The following is a 21,107-nucleotide window of genomic DNA, read 5'->3' on the forward strand; positions in this document are numbered from 1 at the left end:
CTTTGATACATAACATCCGACTCATTTCTACTTTTATGATGCAGAAAATTAAAGGAGCAGAGTGAATTTCTGCTACTTAATCCCCCTTATTTTGTAGCTCAGTGTTTGTGTGCAACTGTCGATTTGTTCACCTTTATTGAGAATGTGTATTACTATTATGTCTGGTTTGCTTTAGTTTCATTGGCGTGTTTTTGTGTAGTGTGTAATTAGTATTATGATTATTTGTTTTTTGTATGCATGTACTACACAAACAAATTGTCAGAGGTAAAGGAAACAATTGTTTTATTTTTCTCCCACAACATATGACTGAGTGTCACAGTTAAACACAGCGAAAATATAGATGAAAGTCAAGCAGGTCCCACACAGCAGAAACTAGGCCATTCTTAAAGCACTCCTTCATATTGTTACCAGCTTCATGGCTTCAGCTTCAGCTTTTCACCAAATCCACTTCTGACTTCAGGAAAGCAGCAGGATTAACAGTATTATGACAGTGTACACCAGAGAAGTGACACTTGGACCTGCCTGTAAGCATCACTTTTCGCTTCTTTTTAAATACATGACTGTGTTCACATTTATTCAGCAAGACTTTGGCTTGATTCTGGTCTGTTTGGTTTCAATGGTTCCACACTCGACCCACCTGACTGGATCCATCTATGTCAAACTAAGGTGCCATAGCAAATACATGTGTGAAAGAAATTTGTCTGGTCTCAAAGTGTCAAAAGCAGAAATAATAAATTAAGGTTGCAATTGAAAGTGTAAAAACAAATATTAATATAGATGACAATAGTTTCAAAGAAGCAGATGAACCCAGGATATCTCAGAGTGCTATAACGCCTATCAAGTGGAGTGCTTGATGGGCCAGTTTTATCCAAAAAGTTACCCCTCCTTAAATCTAAAAATAGATGTCTCACCCAGATCCCCCATAAAAATGACGATAAAAACAGACACGTTCCCCACTCATCCTCGCTTCGGGTGGAGCGCCCATATTCCGGCCATCTTCTTAAAGGCTTTTGTCATGGAGAGAACTCCAGCACCTCCTACTGCTCACATGGACATGTGTTCAGGCAGCACGTAGGAGATGTCGTCCCATGGGTGACGGTACAGACCCTGTTTCAGACGTTTCTGGTCCAGATAGTGACCTAAATTTGGCAAGACTGGAATTAAAGAAGCTGCGGAAGGAAGCCACTTAACAGCAATGACAAGTCTCACCAATAAAGCCCATACTCCGGCCGAGGACAAAGATCCCATTTAAGGCTCCGATCTCCACAAACTCGTCAGCTTCATCACTGTTCAACAACATTGAGAAGAACAGAAAACAAATGAATTTACCCCTGATTGTGGTATTGACGATCTTGATTCCTTGCAATGGTGTGGAGCCGAGAGGGTGCAATGTGTCCACGTGAGGTTTGTCACGTGTCTGTGCCATATGGGCATGGAGCTGCAGGGAAGTGAACTCAGTTGGAACAGCACAAAGGGATTTGAATGTCTCACCGTGTGAAGCCTCCACATGTTCTGAGAAGATCCACAAAGGCAACACCAATAAAACCATCAACATTGAGGATCAGGTTTGGTTTCTGCAAACGATATTTGTTGAATGGATATATTAACAGCAGCATATAGCACAGCATGGAGCAGTTCACTTCACTTTTGTTGAACTGTAGGAAATTTGACATTCATATCAAAACATCTTCAATGTACCTTGGAGGTGGTGATCTTCTCCACATCCAAAGCATAGTCCAACAGCTGGGTGGAAGTAAAATGTTGCTTTACAAAGTCCTTTAAGATCTGCACCCGCATGTCTGGGTTGTTGATCTGCCAGGAAAACCGCATCATTTCAAACAAGGTCAGTAAGGTAACCATTTCAATTATGCAAAGTAGGAGCTATGTATACCTGAAGCCCAGTGCATGTCAACTGGCACTTCACTTTAGAAGCAGGCACTTGACCCTTGATGACATCATCTCATTGTTTATAAGCGTTACCAACAATGAGCAAAGTACTGTACAGTGAGATCACCGAATATGATTGTGATGCTCAGGTCTGTGAGGCCAACTCTGGCATCACAATAGTGTTGAAGGTGTAATGGATCTTGGGGTATTCAACAGCTTCAACCCAGTAAGCATGTCTTTGGTCAGTGGGAGGAAACCAGAGAAAACCCATGCGCATATGGGGAGAAAATGCTGCTGTGACGACGACTGGGTATGGAAAAAGCAAGAGCGGTTTTCTCCCACGACTTCTACCGCGTCTGCTGCCATTTCCATTCCCTCTACCTCCGTCACTGTTGCAGACTGTACCTCCACTACATTCCAGATATAGTCAAGTACTAGTATGTGCTACTTGTGGACAGAACAGACTCGCTGTCACTGCACGCCATAGGAGCTCACTTCCTGTTTCACTGTATGATCTTCATGAGAATGCGAATGTTCCTCTTCAGAATCTCAGTCAGTCAAATTGACTGTCTTAGTCTCTGTTATGCTCCTACTACTAGCGCATGGGTGGCCAACCAGAGCCACATTGTTTTGTTTGGAGCTGCATAACAGCCCTCATCGCTTTGTTTTCAATCTGGTTTCACTTCAAAATTTCTACAGAAACACGCCCACGAATGTTGCCCTGACTGAAGTTACAGGTGTCGGCCATCTGCTTGTGCAAGGTAAAAACTATATCAGCCAGATTGGCTTGTTTAAATGCTGCGATGCTGCCTGTCCTAATACGGCTTGATGCCTTAAGGGTTAAAAACCAATGAATTATGGCTGGCTTATTTATAGGAAGAGACACCAGATTCATGTTTAGGCAGTTCCCGCACAAATCACATATGATTTTTATAAAAATGAATTGCAATCAGGGAAGGAAGATCTATGAGCAAAACTAGAGGACAACATCAATGCTATGTAGGAGGTGCACTTACTGATTTGACACGGTGCCCAATGCCCATGATCAGCTTCCCATCTTTCTTCATCTTGTTGACAAACTCCATGGGCAGCATGCCACTGTCGAAGGCTTTACTGAACTGTTTGGCGGCTGCGTCCAGAGCGCCTCCAAAGCGGTCTCCCTGAAACATTTAGTTGATAAATTTCACACAGACTTCCCTAAATGAGTGAGACCACAACACGTCACATGTGAGTCTGGAGAGAAGAACGGCACTGACAATGGTGAGTAGGCCTGAGGTCAGGCTGGAGATCAAGTCTTTCCCTGCCCGAGCACAGACGATCGTGTTATGAGCACCAGAGACAGCAGGCCCATGGTCAGCCGTCACCATCAGGCACATCTCAATGAACTGGCACGCATAGCGTGGTAATCTAGAAGAAAGCAAAGCACAAGGGATCAGGAACTTGTCACCTGAACATCATCTGTGCAGTAGTCATCTGTTCAACAGACCTGCGTTGAAACCAGAGCAGTCCCAGAACCCCCCCTAAACCCATCTCCTCCTTAAAAACCTCTGTAATGGGCATGCCAGCATAGATGAGCTCTTGCCCTCGCTCATCACAGATGCTGGTCATGAAAGAAGCTGGCTTTCGGATCAGGCCCAACTCCTGCACATTAACACAATTCAGTTCAGCAGTTCCGTATATGTAGTCATTGTCAGTTTGAGGAATTGTTTTAGAACAGATTCACGTGTCACATACATGGCGATAAAATGATCTTACCCTGGCCCAGGAGTAATCCATGGGAACAGTTGGGGGTGGAACCTCTTGTGCAGGGACGATGGTCCCATTGGCCACCAGTTCATCGTAAACTGTCCTGTTTCATCGACAAATGAAATCAGATTTTGTTCTCAGAAAGAGGTAAGCCTAAAAGGTAGCCTATACAAAAGTCTATAGAACAGGAGTTACATCACAAGAAGTATGATAACTCGGGCAAAAGAAGTTTCGGTTCAGAAAAGTTTGCAGGGTTTCAGAAGGCGAACAGTTTGAGAGGCAGGAGGATGGCAGGTAACCAGAAAAAAAACGTTTTTGACTTTTTTAAATGCATGTTACACATCTAATGAATGAAGGAACATGTAGTAGCCCACATAGAAAAAATGCCTAAAAATGACATGCAATTTTGCTGAGGCCATTGATGTAACTATGCATTCATGTCAAACAAAATGTATAGGGCACTGATTCTATTCTCTTCGTGCACAAATTAACAGCAGGCCATTTCCAAAATCTGAAAACTCACTTTTGTGGAAGTTATTGTAGTAGGGCGAGAAATCAGTATGCCAAGTTATAAGACAGTCTATCATCATATACTTTTTCCGTACTTGATAACGTCGCCTAGCTCATCGAAGCTCTTTGGCACATAAACTCCAGCTTCTCTTAGTGCCTGGTTCTTGGCCACTGCTGTCTCCGACGCCTGGTTTGCACATGCTCCAGCGTGGCCAAACTGAACCTGTGGAAAGCATCATCACAGCAACATGAGAGAAAATTAATAAACAAATAAAATTCTCCCAAACTGACCTCAGAAGCAAACATGGTGGCGCAAGTCCCAATGCACCAGCACACAATTGGTTTGGTCAGTCGGCCATCCTTGATGCCCTGACAGATCTTGTACTCCTCCATGCCACCGATCTGAGAAAAGTTCAGGTATGAGTACATATATTCCAATCATATGCATTGAACATGTACCATGCTGAATTGCAGTTGAAAGCTATAGACACACAGTAAAGCATGGGTTTTTCTTATACATTAAAATGACAAGAATTATAATAATTGTTCCTTAGTTTTTACAATGTTGCAGTCATTCATTTAATTTCAAATTTAAAATACTCTATTATGTGAACACTGGCAGATTTCCAGTCACCTCTCCAAGAACTACTATCATCTTAATCCCAGGAGTGTCTTGGTACCGGACAACATGATCCATGAACGTGGAACCAGGATATCTAGAAAGAGAGCCACAGTTTTTTCTCAGAATTTACAAGAGAACTTAAGACATAAAAGAAGACAGGTAGATGAAGGAAAAGCTACGACAGCCCTGTCCATAAACTGATTCAGACACAGCTAAATTACAGCAGACGCAGAGCTTCATCATCCACCTTACCATGCTTCCTTACCATGAATCTAGACACATAAAAAACAATAACCTACAGTACTTAAGTGTTTCCCCAGCCTTTTCAGACACAGGCCACTTCAATGGCAGAAAACAAAATTATTTTCAATAGATTTGACATGCAAACCATCCCTCGTGTCTCAGGAAAATACAAAAAGCAGCAGTCATAAGAAATTTGAGAGGAAGATTTCCAGCACCTGTCACCCCCGATGGCCACACCCTCGTAGACTCCATCAGTGGTGCGGGATATGATGTTGTTGAGCTCATTGGACATTCCTCCAGAACGAGACACATATGCCACACTGCCAGGTCTGTAAAGTTTGGAAGCCAGGATGTTATCCAGCATGCCTCCTGTGTTGCCAATTTTGAAACAACCGGGCTTGATGCCTCCAACCTTGAAGAGTTAAGAAGAAAAAAAATAAAATTGAAAAAAATAAATAAATTGAGAATACGTTTACCAATGATGCAACCCAAGACAATGTTCTGAGGAAAAAAAAAAACCTATATTACCGTTGCAGGTCCAATAACTGTTACTCCCTTCTCGTCAGCCAGTTTGATCAGCCTCCTGGTCAGAGCTTCGGGGATACCCTCTGCTATGATGGCAATAGTACGAATCTGAAACCACCAAGTGAAGGTTCAGAGTCAGATGGCGGACAAATGGTGCATCTCTTGGTCAAGAGTCACGGCTTCTACCTGAGGATAATGCATGGCCTCGATCGTGCTGTCGAAGGCTGAACGCAGGGAAGCAAAACTGATCAGAACATCCACCTCATGGTGTTTCTTCATAGCGTCAGCCATGTTTTTGTAAACTGGAACCAGAATCTCCTTGTGGCCCCAGTAGAATTTCTGCTTGTGATCCCCACTATACAATGACAGTGAATGAATTTAGATTTCTGGTTTTTGAAGACTTGAATCACCAAAAAGTGCAATACCATCCGACTTTTCTTGAACTGAACAAGTGATTAATGGTATCTAGAAATAAATATTTATTTTGCCGTTGATTCAGCAGTGTCTTCATTTCTTTGATAGATTTACTTTGATTTAAGATGGGAGGGTGCATAATGCAGTCTTAATCAACCACGTTCTTGTTTGCTACTATTGTCTGATGGAGGAAATTCAGCACAATGAGGTTGCCTGTAATCCCAAAAAGCATGGCATTATTATATCACGCAGGATATACCATATGAGCAGTCTGAAGACCTTGAATAATATAAAGATGACAAGCACAAGTAAACTTGAGTGACATACGTAAAAGGGTAGACCATGGCAGCAACTGAGGGTTCCTCCCGGGAGCAGACGTAATCGAAGTCCAGCATCCCTTGCACAGCACGCGTCTGCATTCCCCAGACAATGGACTTGGTGTGTTTGCTGAACAGTGTCGTGGCTTTGGCTGAAGGAACAGGATCTGTTATATTCAGCACCAAGTAAACATTCAAACAACGGCAGAACAGTGACATGAGTTTTCAAGGGCAAAACACGCAACAGCAAAAAAAAAAATCATTCCCAGAATAGATAGACAGTAGAAAAGACATCTTTTGCAAAAGGATAAAATTGAAAACAAATGAGGGACACATACATTTTGCACTTTAAATCCCACTATGTGTTGGAGATCAGAGAGTTGTTCAGCCAACAAACACACAAACACATTTGCATTGCTATTCCTGTGGGGGACATTGTGAGGTTTCTCATGGCCATAATGCTTTCCCCAGCCTCTCACCCTAAACCTAACCATCCAAAACAAATGGCTCACCTGAACCAGGACTCTGAACCCAACTTAAACCCAATTATAATGACCCAGTTATTTTGAAGTCTTCTTTTTCCTTTCTTTCGGCTTCTTTGTTCAGGGGTCGCCACAGCTGATCATCTTCCTCCATCTCACCCTGTCCTCTGCTTCCTCTTCACTCAAACCTACAAACTTCCATAAATCTCCTCTTTGGCCTTCCTGTCCAGCTTCTGCAAGGCAGTTCCAACCTCAACATCTTCCAACCTCAATAATCTGTGGGGACCGGCAAAAGGTCCCCACAGATTAATTAAAAGATTAAGTTACAATAGTAGGCTCTTCTAGCTTACTTTAAGTTTTTTAAAGGTAGCATAATACTTTACGGCCATTTCTCCTCCCTGTTTTCTTTCTATTTTGCAGCAGTCTTGTTTAAGTATTGTCATTTAACCAGGGTAAGATTCAGTTTTAAGTTTGGTTGGAGGCAACAGTGTCTGAAGCGAGAAGGCAAGCAAGCGCAGATTTTATATTTCTACGCTTAGATTTGCAGGTACAATAGACAGAACAACAAGGAGTAAATCTACTTTTAGAAGACTGAATATACAGTTCAACCACATATGTCAAGTATAACGTGATCACTGTTCATATACATACAGCAATACAGTAGGAAACCCACTATCACATGAATTGGTAATTATTTCTTCATTATCTTTTCAAGGTGTGTGTATAGCAAGCAACACAATGTTAATTGATATTGTGCTGCATAGTGGTGTTATTAAACACTGAGGGCAAGTTGGCACAGTCGCTGCTGCAGCTTTGAGTGCCAGCCTAGACCAAAGTCAAGGGCATCAAGGTGACAGACAATACATAGAATTTGATCAATGTCGGCTGAGAATTTATGCCATTGGTTGTCTGTGTATACAGGTTAATTACAGTTAAGAAGGTTGGTGTTGTTGGACAAAATAATTAATAATAGCATAACATTCAACATACAGACTAAACATTAGCCTTCGCCACAATTTTGCCACAACTATGGGTAAAAAAACCCCACTTCAATTAAATAACTGTTGAATTGTTATACATGTAAAGTATTATAGCAAGTAGTATACAGCAATTTCACATTTCCTGTTCTTTTAAAGACTTGTAGGGTGAAGTCAGTCCTTGATGTGCATTTGAGTCTAATCGTGCAGCTTTCATGCAACTTCCACACACAAATGACATGGGAAAAACATCTGTGTAAGCTCACACACAAAACATGCATGCTCTACTTGTCAATTTCAGTTTCAACAGAAAGTAGCACATTTCTATTTGCCATTACCGACCTAAAATATTTTTTCTTTTAAGTATTGGTATTGGCCTCACTCTCGAAAAGTCTTTGTCCTCACATGGGCTTCATCCAACCCACTCCAGTTATGGATTAGGCTGTCTTGACTACAAGTCTAGCTCAGACATAAGTTACTGTGTAGCAGATCTGTGGCACACGGGAAGAAGAACAATTATATTTGCCAATATCTAGATTAAATTGGGTTTTTTTTCCAGGATTTTTATTACTGGTACTTGATTTTGGAGGTGACAATTTTACATCAACATACTGGCCAGGTCATGTTGTGTCATTGGGCAAGATTGTAATCGGTAAACCACAGTCTGTGCCATTAGTACAAGATATTGTTGAACTATTTTCTTTCTTCTATTTCACCACAGAATATTTTTTCTTTTAGAATATTTTTTTCTTTCTTTAGCTTTTTACATCTATTCATTAGTCGTAATGACAATGGTAAAGCCATGAATGTTGTGGCTTTTATGAATACAGGGAATACACAAGGTAAGGCAGAGGAAATGAAAACAAAGCACAGGCTCCCACTCTTCCATACCTCCACTGCAGCCTGAAGAGGCTTGCACTTCAGAAACCCAGAAGACACAACAGGAAAATTAAACGATAGAAAGGAATTGCGAACATTCAGCTTGTTTTGATTTGTAGATGTTTTAAAAGCTGCAACAGTACTCTAGTCCACACTTAAAACGTGAGACATCAAAAATAAATACCATACATAAATAAATTAAAAACATTTTTGCAGGTCTTCAAAAATCTGATTCATCAACTAAGGTTAGAGTGAAAGCTGTTTTTATTATAGGGATAATGAAAAGATTTCAAACATACAATAGATAAACAAGCATCTTGTGAGATACGGGTGCATTTCTGAAATGTTTCACACTTACAGACTACTGATAAATTCAGTCAAACATGACATGAACTATGACGAGCCGTTGTATCTAAGACGAATGGTCTTAGAAATCGTACAGATGCGTGAAAGTGTGCATCCCATCAGGAGTTCACAGAACCCTGATCAATGGGAAGTTTCTTCACCTTGTTTCAGGTTTACATACTATAAATGGGACCAGTGAAAGTACTTGAGAAACAAGTGAAGAAAAGTTATCTTCCAAACTTTTTGCGTAATCTCATTTTAAAAGGAAACACGACAGAGCATGGTGGGATAGCTGTTGGTCCAGTTCAGAAGACCTTTAGCAGCATATCAGAAAGGTGATGAGGAGCAGAGCACCGCACAGTGGGCATGACACACCCATCACTTACCTTTCAAATCACCTGTGACCACGTTCCTCAAAGGCCACAGTTTAGAATGGAGAGGGTCTTTGAGAAACAACCATGAAAATAAGCATCAGTGAAATAGAAGAGCGAAAGGGATGAGGAGACATGCAATTATCAAAAGCAGAGATGGTACGCAAGAGAGTAAGTGCAATGAAATGAATAAAAAAAAAACCAAGAATTTGTGAGTCAATGTTGGTTTGTTCACGTGGAAGGTCAGGTCCAGTGCATTCAGGTCATTTACCTGCTGAAGAACCCGCTTTAGCCTTTGTGGTCGGTAACACTTCATTTGCCAGTCGGGTTTCGGAGAATGAGGCTGTTCTTGTGGCAGCTGGGGTCTGTACCAGAAAAACTTGTATTAAAACGCACAGTGATTTTTAAGACATGCTTCAAATGGCAGCCACTAAGTGAGAGCATTGGAAGTATTGAGGGTGTTATAAAAGTGGAGTGAAGTAAAAACCTAATCATGTAAAATGTTAACATTTGGTAAATTAAGGTTAAGAAGGAAAGATTCGTGTGTCATAAGGGTGACAAGAAATTGTCTTATTTGTTGATTTCTTTTTTTAATTAAGTACGACCAGACATTTCACCTGAGCAACAGCCTTAACCGTCATATGGAGTCAAACCAAGGAGATGAAGAAGAAGGCCTGGTGGACAATTACCAGATTCTGGAACTTAAGAGTGGGACATAATGGGGCTCGCCTGGGTTAAGAAATATGAGCCACATTCATTGGGTGTTACGGACGACCGTCAAGGCAGAGTAGGTAGATCGCTAACCCATGCTGCGGCATGTGAGAACAACTTGATCTGTCCGTCTCAGCGCTTATCTTCAGAGTTCATCTGTATATTGCAGCTCAGTAAACCAATCAACGTGGTTGACTGGGGACATAGTGAAATAGGAAATTTATGAGTAAACAAGCTTAACATCTCCAGGATCAAGCCTCGTCACATCAGACCATTGAAATTACAGGCATTTTATTCACATTTAAGTGCACAAATGCACCGTTTTCACCCATAAGAATAACGCCTACTGCAAACAGAAAGAATAACAAACAAGACAAAAATAAAATGCTCAATATACTTATAAATATATATTTAATTTGCATTTTATGGTAGCTAAATCATTGTGACTTGGTCATCTAGAAGGATCTCGCAAGATGAAAAAGTCTGGGAATCGCTGTATTTAAATCTGAAAATTTGAAATTGGTGCTTTGCCATGTTTTGCCAATCTTGTGAGTAGTCTTGACACGGCACTTTCCTGTGAGGACATTTTGCTTTGCGAGGACATTTTTGCCTCTCCTCACAAGGTTTAGAGGGTTAAAACATCAGTAAAAATCTATTATTATGATTGGGTTTTAGCGTGGTTCAGCGTCCTGGTTAAGTCTAGCGATTTGATTTGGATGGTTAGGCTTAAGGTGAGAGGCTGGGGAAAGCGCTATGTCAATGAGAAACCTCACAAAGATAAACAAACAAACCAATGTGTGTGTGAGCATAAGAATACCATTGCACTGTTGCTAGAATTCAAGAGGAAGTTTGCAGTATGTGCATCCATTGGAGGCTGATTGGGGATTGGACGGTGACCGAGGGCCATACCAACTATGGCAGTCATGTGAGTCTCTGTTCCAAACACATGGATAGGAATACCGGTGGTCTTTCCTGAAAAATGAAGTCAGGTTAGTCAGCGACAGAGAGAGGGGAGAAGAGAAACACAAAAAAAAAGATACCCACCAACTTCACCCATTACTCTGAGCCCTTCCTGGTAATTGGGTCCTCCACGTCGAACAAAGATGTTCACCTCATGCTCTTTCAAGGGACCTTGGTAGTCTTTAATGGCCCTGACAATGCCCTGAGGGACAAAAGGGGTTGGGAAAAAAGAAGAGATTCAGTATTCATGATCACCATTTTATTCTTTATAGATTTGTACACCTCAATTTTTGTTCAGTTTTATGTAGGGGTAAGTATGGTAGTGGGTAGTGATGGGTCCCGCAACACCGTTGCGGCGGTGCATGCGGCGAGCTCACAGAGCAAGCCCCGCATCAGACTATCACATGACCGATGAACGAACCGCGTCGACTCAGCGGAATGCAGCTGCTGAAACAATCTAATCTCACGGTTCGTTGTGAATGTCTCTTATTTACTTAATTATGGAGCAGCTCCAGGGGAAACGCAAGTAGCCTATGACCATTCTGATCTCCTATCGGTGCAATAATATATTTATTTCAATCTCATGGTTTTACCGAGTTTGTCTCAGCTTTTGGGCTTGTCTTGTTGCGTTCTAATTAGTTTCTTAGTTCACTACTCCCACCATTTTTTGCGGACTTAATTTAGACATTTTTAAAACATTGGATTTTTTTTTTTTTTTATTAAAAAAATGTCCCAAAATTCCACCAGCATCCTCATTCATAAGGTTTTCACATTGTGATACATGTTCAAATTATTTTAAGATATGGAACAATACAATATGAATGAAAAAAGACTTAAATGACATTATTGTATACACTAGATCATCAAATCAGTGTCAATTTGGTCTGTCAAGTCGGTTGACTGCAGGGATTTTTAATGTCCAGCAGGTGTCAGTATTCAGTGACACGGTATCAAATGGTATCAGCACAGTGCGGCATTGTGTCAAAATGCTTTATGATGCCTCATTCACCCGTCACTAGTAGTAGTGGGTGCCTGAGACCACTGGGGAACTTCAATGATTTTGTTGCATTAATAACAGTAAAATACATTTTCCTACACATAAATATTCCATAATGTATGTAACAAAGGAGCAAAATGTGAAAAAAACGAGTGTTCAATTCACTGTGTTAATAATAAGCCACTGAAAAACCCTGAACTATGTTGATGACAGACTGGCAGGATTCCAGGAGTGTGTTTCAAGTGCAAAAGTGGTCAAATGGACCGCTCGGCCAAGCACAACTGAGAAACTCGTCTACTATGGGGGCTTTTTCAACAGTCTCTGCATAGCTCTAATTTCATTACTTCATAACAAAAACAAACCTGAAAAGTTAGTCAACACATTTTCTCACTTTTATTGTGAGGCAAATTTTTAAATTTTGCATGTTCTAGTAAATTTCTGTGCATAATTGAAACAGAATTTATTCAGTTTTGTCATTTTGGAGAAGCATTTTGAAAGAGAACAGACATCTAACAAACAAGATTTATTGATCCTTTTTGAATAATTCTACATTAAAGGGAGGGGGTGTATAGTTTTTTTTGTGACCTCTGATCGATGGGGGGTTTGTACCCAAATCGATAAAATGATATTCGTAAAAACGAACAACAGAATGCAAAATTGAAATAAAGCCCAATTTAAAACAGAATGTTTTCAAACTTCCTAGCTTTGTTTTACCTTGAACGTGGCAGCAACATTTGTGAAGTTGGCAATACTTCCCCCAATGATTAGAACCTTCCCTGTAAGACAGACAGAAGACAAGAAAAAGAGGTGGTGTCAAGTTAAAAATATGTTTCAACCTGAAATTTGACACTATGTTTATTTGACAGCCTTGAGGTCAGCTGCCTGGCAGTGACACGCGCACACACTGTGCAGTCAAGTTGGCATACACAACATTGTCCATAGAATGCATTGGCTGAGAGGTGTTTTGCGTGCTCACCATCAGGATGTTTTTCTCGAGTCATCAGGGAGAGAATGGTTTTGGCGTAGTCGTAGGTCTGTTGCTCACTGGGCGCACCAGAATACTCGCCATAGTTGGCCAGCTCATCAACGCCACCTAGGTCACAGATGGTGTCACTGAAGAGGAAATGAGATCTGTATCAAACCGGTTTCAAGAATTTATAATACGCAGAGTCATGTGCCACAGATAAGAGTCTGTTGATTCAATAGAAAAGGTACTCGATGTCTGGAATAGACTGAGCCTTCATCAAAAACGAGCAGTACCTGTAGACAACGGAAGCGCCTCCACCAGCCACCATGGTCCAGATTCTGCCACGAGGATTCAGCAGAGTCAGTTTGAGACTGGCACCACTCTTTGCATCCAGGTCAGCAATGTATGCCTCCTAACAATACAGATAGTCACATTATCAATGACATCAGGGAGTTCACTTCACCAATTTCTACAACTTTAAGTTTGTATGGCTGGTTCATTGGCATCCAAAAGTCGATACAAATTTGGCAAATGTGGTGGCATATGTTAAGTTACGGGCAAGTTAAGAGCACCGTCAAGGACAGGTTATACATTGCGTTAAGTTAACTTTGTGTTGAAAAGTTGAAGTGAACTCATGCCATAATGATTGATACACATCACACAATGAAGACCCCATCACTACATGTCACTTGAGGTTGATGTTCTCTGAGGAATGCAGTATACAATCCAATGTTGTTGTTATGTTGTTGTAGTAAGCTCTGATTTCCAAAATAAAAGCATTTAAAATAATTCTTCATCCGACCTTAAGAGAAGACATCAGTAATCCAATAAACTTCACAGCGCTTCAAGAGTTAACTGCAGTGATGTGAGTGCCACACACTAAAATGAGGGTGTACGCATGCATCAAGTACAGTCATCTACTTGAAAATCATTCTACCGAACTAACAAAATGTAGCACCATGGTTCAGAATAATACCAGCGTCATTATAATGACTTGTTTCACCAGTTCAGGACCGGTAGAGCCAGACAAGGCTGTATCTCGCATGCATTCAACTTGTTAACTTGGGAATGCCCACTACTGTCCAAAACAGCACACATGTATTTGCAGACATCAGGGAAATGTTTGACCAGCCCAACCACCAGAGCATACATGGTGAACGCCAGTAACCAACAATACATTTGTTAGGTGTACGTTATCGGAGTACATTAGTTAATAATATGTACGCATGAGAGTTTAAAATTCATGAGTCATCAGAAAAGGTGTGTGCGATAAGGTGATCTCAAACTTGTTTCTGTGACTTCACCTCTATATCTAAGGCAGGAACACGGAACAAAAATGTAAATACGCCGCTTTTGTTTTTGGTCCCATTTTTCACAAGCTGAACATAACATAACATCCACAACTTTTTCCACATACACAGGCCCAGTTCTCTCTCTTGTTTACAAAGCTGTCTAAATCTGTGTTAAAGAGTACTTCTCCTACGCTGTGATAATCCATTCACCACGCAGGTGTGGTGTACCAAGAAGCCTATTGAGTGTTGATCCACTGCTCTTCAAAGTTTCGATGGAGCAGCTGAGAATGGGCAAACACTAAGCATCACCCCCATACCCAATCCTTCAAAAGATTCCTGGATTTAGATGGAAAACCGAAAAGCCACCAAAATTATTTTTATTTCCCTTTTCCAATATCAACGTTTCCTGAACTTCAATAAAAAAATAGTTCTTAACCATTTGTTATTATGCTTACACACGGTCATGTATGGATGAAATATCTGCAAAGGAGAGCTGCTCCTTAATATTTGAGAGTACTCTGCCTTTTATGTACAGAGTATACATGTCACATAGTTGAGCTCAGCTGACGAAAAATGTCATGTAAATGTACGTTTTTCAGGGTGCTTTAAAGACAACATAAATTCAAATGAAACCTATGTTAACGTCTGAGATTCAAGTAAGCAATAACTCATTATTCTGTCTTTCACCAAATAACTTCAGTAATCATTTCTCACCTTACATGAGATTCCCCCCCCATTTAATGTCAGACAGGAAGAAACAAAGGCTACCTATCTTTGTATATTATTTCGGCTAAACACGCATGCACATACCATAATTTGAAATGATAGAAATAGTAAGAAGAGCATCTTTCTCACATTATGGTTATGCACTTGAAAACATTTTGCAGAGTTTGAGAAAGTGATTTAAAAATAAAAATGACTTCCACCATATAATATTCATGATCGAACCTCAGGATAGGCCTCTCTGCCAAATGGAGGGGGGAACTCCACATCACCCCACTTGGCTTTGCAGATGTAATCAGCAGTGGCATCTATCTTTGCAGCCATGTCAAGGACATAGACACCATCTTGGGTAACAACTATAGGAGCAAGAAGATTTGAGATTTATTATTAGTAAACAACAAATAGGAACTCCCACCCCCCCTTAAACCGAACAAAAAAACTCCCAAATTATTTAATCAAACTTGCTGATGTCAGAAAAGGAATCAAAAATCAAAATACATTCTTCATTTACCTCAATACTTTATGCAACTAATTTACGTTGAATTTACAGATATTCGTAACTGAAAAAGGATCAAACATCTATCCAAGTAAATGTCCAATGGTTCTCACCAAGAGGGTTGATCTCAAGGTAGGTGAAGTACAAGTCTTCATACAAGTTAAAGAGGCCCACGATGAAATTGGCCAGGACTCTACAAAAGAGAGGGAGGCAAATATTTGGCAGGGCAGCAGTGGTCAGCATTAGAGACAAATCAGTTAGCAGCACATATGCACAAAATTCATTAGAATGCTTTGACTAGTTTCAGTTTAGATATATATTACATATGTTTAGAGCACCACATCTTTTTCAGACAGCATGTTGTCTGAAAAGAAAACATCTCCTGGGAACAGTCTGACAAATGAAGTGACCTTTCATTTGGATCCCAGATCAGAGGCCACTACTGTCATGGTCAAGATTGAAAAACATCCTTGAGGTCAATCATCACAGTGAATGACAGGCAATAAGAGCAGGTGTGAAATTGTATCCATTCATAAGTCCTACAGTTCTGTTATAATTGCATTTGACGCATACCCTTTTTTCTCATCTGGAACATGTGCAAGGAGCAGTGACGAGACTTGGTCCTCCGTTAGCTTGTCGTCCACAGCCACCATCAGCCTCTGGGCTTTCATGTCCACATCGCCAACATCCACACCTCCCTCGTGGTGAAACAAAACATGGTCGCCCTCACGGGTGGCATATATACACACATAAAACTCCTCTTCCTGACAGGGATGAGAGTACAGGAAAACTATAAGTCACAGGAGTAAGGCTAGCAAATTCGAAAATTTGTATTTTATCTTTCAAGGCCACCAATACAAACTTCATTACAAAGGGAAGAGAAACATCTTATCTGATGCGCATTTCATGACATTAAAAAACAAAAAAGATTTCAGAAAGAGCAGACAAAATTTCTGCTTTCAAGAGATTAGAGAGGAACTTGTACTCAGTGTGCTGCGCTGCTCTCATTACCTGTGCGTGTGGCACAAAAGGCTCAATGAGGAAGTTCCTTAGCACACCCTTTGCCTTCCCCACCTATTGGGAAAAATAAATACTTGATGTCATAAACCATTCAGGTATTTCAAACAAGTCAGGTATGAAAGCAGAATGTCCCCAAGCACACCTTCTTTGTGTATCAAAAACGTGAGCAGGAGTAAGTAAATAAAATGCTGATAAAATGATGACTTGTCTTGTGGGAATAAATGCATATGTGACATGTACCATGGCATATTAGTTCGAACGGCATATCAGAAAGGATCTGCCGCCACTGACATTGTAAATCCTTTGACCTTATAACATAAGTCAAAGTGCTCCAAGCAGACCATACATTAAAACATGAGGGAGCCACTTGCAAGGACCAATATACATAACGTTCAAGTCACCATTATTTGAACCATCTAAAGGCCAGATAATAACCCAAATATTTAACATTTAAATATTTAAATGTAACATATATGACGTAGGTTGTGGCTTCAGAGCTGTGGCATCGTGCAGCACACAAATGAGTGTGTTTCATATCTTACATTTAAACTCCTTTATACATGAAAGGGATTTAGTTACATTCACATCACTTCAAACAAAAAAAAAAAGAAGTTAACCTACACTGGTCTCTTTATTCAAGCGAGTAGAGAGCCACTCTTTGACACCCTGCAGGTTCAGGTTTATTCCTACCAGCCCCAACTTCCCACGTCGCTTGATCAGCTGATCTGGCTTCACCACCAGGCACTACAGAGAGAAGGATAAGAAACCAATGAAAATCTATCTATCCATCCATCCATCCATCTATCTACACACATACACATACACATACACATACACATACACATTAGGTCTTCTGCTGTACCTCTGTTAGCAGCCATGGATGCTCCTGTGTGAGTTGGTCCCAATCCGTTTCTGGTGTGACCCGAGCATATCGGAAGCGGTTTTGCACAGCAGCTGAGGTGCATATATACTTATACAGGAACTCCTTCCCTGTCTGCTCGGAGATGGCTTTTGTTGACATGACAATATTTGAGCCTGACCTTCACCAGAACAAAACAATTATATTTTAAATGTAAGGATACGAAGCAAGTGAACATGTAGAGGTATTCTATAAATATATTTGTCTGACATTGTTACACAATTTCACTAATAAAACATTTGATGAAAATGACGGAAAAGTCACGAGTTCATTTCAGATGAAAACACACAGCCGGCTGTTGTTTTAGTGAAATTGAAGCTTAGTCGGGTGTTGATAAAGAGAGTGAAAAACTAAAAGGCACTACCAACATGTTACACAACAGATTAAAAAAAATGTTAAAGAGTTGTCTTTTTCTTTCCTCTTTGAATCAATGATATTGAGATGATTACTATCATGTCTTTAGTGACTGACAAGCAAAAATTGTCATTTTGTGACACATGAAGACAATCTAATTTTCATAAAAAAGTTTCACAGCGGGTGAACCCAGAGAAGGGAGCACTTTCTGCTTTTCAGCAATCTATTAGTACAGAACAACTACAGGTCATAAAGCCAATATGCAGTTCAAAGTCGATGTCTATTATTGAAAGATTGGTCAATCAATAGACTTGATATCCAGGGAAATTAGAGTATTAGATTGCCTTTCGTCTTCCCTAAATAGGGGAATACAGAAATAACGGCAATATTCTCATAATCAGAAAAAAAAAAAAAAAAAAAAAAAAAAAGAGAAACTTGGGTCACCATTTTAACACCAGTGAGAAATTTCACTTGCAGGGGCATAGAATATAAAACGGCCAACACTTGAGTTCCATTCAACTAAAACTCCTCCTCAGCAATTCAACAGAAAGGAAGTGAAGGGTAGATTTGAAAGCGATTTTCCTGCCCATCTTGTTTGCAACATGCTGCCAGACCTGCTCATCCGACTTATCCTCAGCCCTTGTTCTGTCACTCCCAAAAAAATAATAATAGCTCAACCAATTAAAATCAACAAGCGTTTGAGCACAGGACACAGCTTGAGCAATAACTCAAGTACTCCAGAAAAATCATAATAACATCACAAACTCACAGATGTTTATCACCAACATGATATCACTGACATGATAATTATATGACAATAAATGAATTGGTTATTTAAAACAAAGTCAGAAATTGTCACGGACTATCTTCCAAATTAGTTTGAAGCGTCACCATATACTGACATTTGCTACTACAGAGATCTGAACAAAGAATAGAATGCGTTGAAGATGTACCCCGTTTGAGGCTGCCAAAGCAAGCATTGTTTGAATTCATGTACCCGTAAAAAGTATCTGCACAGTTTCTAGGGTATGAGGCAGCAGGGGGTCTAGGAGAAGGAGTCAGAAATTCGGACTGTACTCGGACTGACCAGCTACCTCATGAGCGTCACTATGGTTGAATGAAACTACCACACCCACGTCAAGCTGGACCACAACCAGACAGAGTAGCATGTTAATAACATCAGACAAGTACCTCCAAGGAAAAAGAAATCAGGAAAATATACGGTTCGGAAACTCTATTGAGAGAGACTCAGGAAACGGAGGCTACGTTTTGAGTTGGTCTTTTAAGACAGCACTATTTCAACAGGTGTACATCAGTGAGATTCTCGACATAACTCAACAGCTCAGAGTTTGACACTAGCGATTGCAGAGTTGAATTTGACACCATACCATCACACGGGAGCTAACCTTACAACGGGCTAATGCAACCGAGCCTTAGCATCGCAAAAACAGACCTCCTCGGCAAGCGCATAAGCCACGTCAACACAAAACACTTACCTTGTCAGCGAGGGCGGCAAACCTGTAGAGAAAGTTAAGTGCCTCCAGCTCCCAACAAGAGGTCAGCAGAAGAGTTGTCTCTTCCTGATCGGGAGTGTGTTCCTAAGAGTACACTCACCACTCTCACCATAATCTGACGACCGATTACGTATCCCAGCCCGCACACTGATTGGTCAAAATGGCGTCACGTGGGGAGGTCAAACCCGCCCACAGACGAATCAGACAAGCAAGACAGCTAATTCAATGACAACCACCTGATGGGGACGTGGAATGGGAGGTTGTGGATTTATGAAATTGGTTGGGGGTCAAGAATGGAATTATGGAAGTACGCCCAGAGTATATAGCAACAATTATAGCAACATTATTTTTTTTTAATTATCACCCTTTTTCCCGTCATCATTTTAGCAGCCTTCTCTTCATTTCAGAACAGACAGAGAGGGTGGTAACAGGGTGGTATGGCCATCTCCATATTTTTTAAATGATTGTTATTCGACCGTGTGGTTTGGCTTCTCGCCCTGAAAAGGTAAACCTCATAACCTAACTTACCAATTACCCAATTGTTATGACCTAGTAATTTTGATAACCTTTTAACCTTGTTGGAACGGCAAATCGGCCCTAACTAAGCCAGATGTGTTTCCAAGACTTGGCCATCACAAGAATAGATCCAATCTTACACCCGTCCTCTCCCCATCTATACTCTCCTAATCTAGAGGGACACCGCACGAGGTCCCGTAGTGAATTCAAATCACTGATTTTCAAAACTGTCTCAGTTCTGAGAAGCTATAGACTCACTCTTGAACACAATAACCAAGTGTCCTCATGTTAGAGATGTGCCTGAAAATGTAAACAGAACCTCTCCCATACAGGAAAGCAGAATCCTGCACAGACACTTAAACACGACACTGAAAGGTCCTGTCACATCAGTAAACACTCACTGACATACAATTGTCCACGTCATTATGGCCAAATGGCGCCACTGATGGCTGACATGCACATTTTTTGTGGTAAATATTGTAGAAATCCTTTGGCTGTTGACCTTGAGATTACATTGTTTTGTCACTGCAGGTGAAACTGGTTCATGCCATTTCATTTGCACAGCTTCCTCAAAATAACGTGCACATCATAACTTGTCTCACACACACACACACACATATATATATATATATATGCATATTGTGTTTATCAAACACATTTAACGGATAATGTTAAACAAAACTGCTTTTCAAAACAAACTTATCCACACCAATGTGGCCGTGTTTCTCACGGTACTAATGAGGTACTGAACAACTTTGGTCACTTCAAACGTTCAAGAAAGAATCCAGAAAAAAAGATGTGTAGCCAACTTAATTAACTTAAAGCATCGTCTTTACGTGTACAACTGTGTGCTGTGGATCAGATCACTTCACCTGCCACAAATGGACCGTCCATCAGACCGAGTGCCATGAGGAGCCACAGTGTCGTGTACCAGTGTGTTAGATCAACAAACAAGTCACTTTTAACAAAGTTGCACAGAATGATCAACCATTCAAAATGTATGTTATTCCACTAAAGAGGCAGACCAAAGAAGAACCTTGGCACCACTGTGCAGAAGCATCCAGAGGTCATTTGGGATGGAATAAGCCATTCTCAGCACAGATGGGTAACTACAATGTCTTGGCACAGACATAGAAGTACAGGTGAATAAGGTTGATCACAAGTAAAGGAATATGAAATGAACCAGGGTTGGGCGATATGGACAAAAATGTTATTGTGATAAATGTGGTAATTTCTGTGTAATTATCACGATAAATACAATTTCATTCTATTCCATGTGTTGGACACTACAGTCTCTCTTGAAACTGTTTTATGATGAAA

At 40.6% G+C, this 21,107-nt stretch overlaps 1 protein-coding gene across 2 annotated transcripts; it reads right to left on the bottom strand.

The window, feature by feature from the left end:
* Positions 1–267: 267 nt before the first annotated feature.
* On the bottom strand, positions 268–19,398 carry LOC128758675 (ATP-citrate synthase). 2 transcript variants are annotated; one of them, XM_053864873.1, is made up of 30 exons: positions 19,254–19,398; positions 17,347–17,524; positions 17,106–17,228; positions 16,476–16,538; positions 16,038–16,228; positions 15,578–15,657; positions 15,194–15,324; positions 13,247–13,365; positions 12,963–13,099; positions 12,701–12,762; positions 11,074–11,191; positions 10,847–11,001; positions 9,590–9,683; positions 9,334–9,390; positions 8,615–8,641; positions 6,275–6,416; positions 5,720–5,888; positions 5,537–5,641; positions 5,224–5,420; positions 4,778–4,859; positions 4,435–4,545; positions 4,239–4,366; positions 3,643–3,736; positions 3,374–3,528; positions 3,144–3,294; positions 2,904–3,047; positions 1,699–1,812; positions 1,492–1,574; positions 1,210–1,286; positions 268–1,139 (listed from the first exon to the last, which is right to left on the bottom strand). In XM_053864873.1, the coding sequence occupies exons 2-30, from the start codon at positions 17,503–17,505 to the stop codon at positions 1,045–1,047; spliced, it is 3,363 nt and encodes a 1,120-aa protein (XP_053720848.1). In that variant the 5' UTR covers positions 17,506–17,524; positions 19,254–19,398; the 3' UTR covers positions 268–1,044. The 2 variants fall into 2 exon arrangements, with proteins under 2 accessions (XP_053720848.1, XP_053720849.1); XM_053864874.1 differs by lacking the exons at positions 8,615–8,641; positions 9,334–9,390.
* Between the last annotated feature and the right edge of the window lie 1,709 nt (positions 19,399–21,107).

This window comes from Synchiropus splendidus, chromosome 5, assembly GCF_027744825.2.
Source record: "Synchiropus splendidus isolate RoL2022-P1 chromosome 5, RoL_Sspl_1.0, whole genome shotgun sequence".
In the NCBI taxonomy this organism is placed as follows: Eukaryota; Metazoa; Chordata; class Actinopteri; order Syngnathiformes; family Callionymidae; genus Synchiropus; species Synchiropus splendidus.

What these genes read in the sequence shown, in the direction of transcription:
- LOC128758675 (XM_053864873.1), bottom strand. Translation starts at nt 17,505, where the DNA reads ATGTCAACAAAAGCCATCTCCGAGCAGACAGGGAAGGAGTTCCTGTAT. An exon ending in GTTCCAGATGAGAAAAAAGG is followed by an intron (nt 15,658 to 16,037) that starts GTATGCGTCAAA and finishes TCTCTTTTGTAG; the next exon opens with AGTCCTGGCCAATTTCATCG. An exon ending in CCTCAGGCCTACTCACCATT is followed by an intron (nt 3,048 to 3,143) that starts GTCAGTGCCGTT and finishes TAAATGTTTCAG; the next exon opens with GGAGACCGCTTTGGAGGCGC.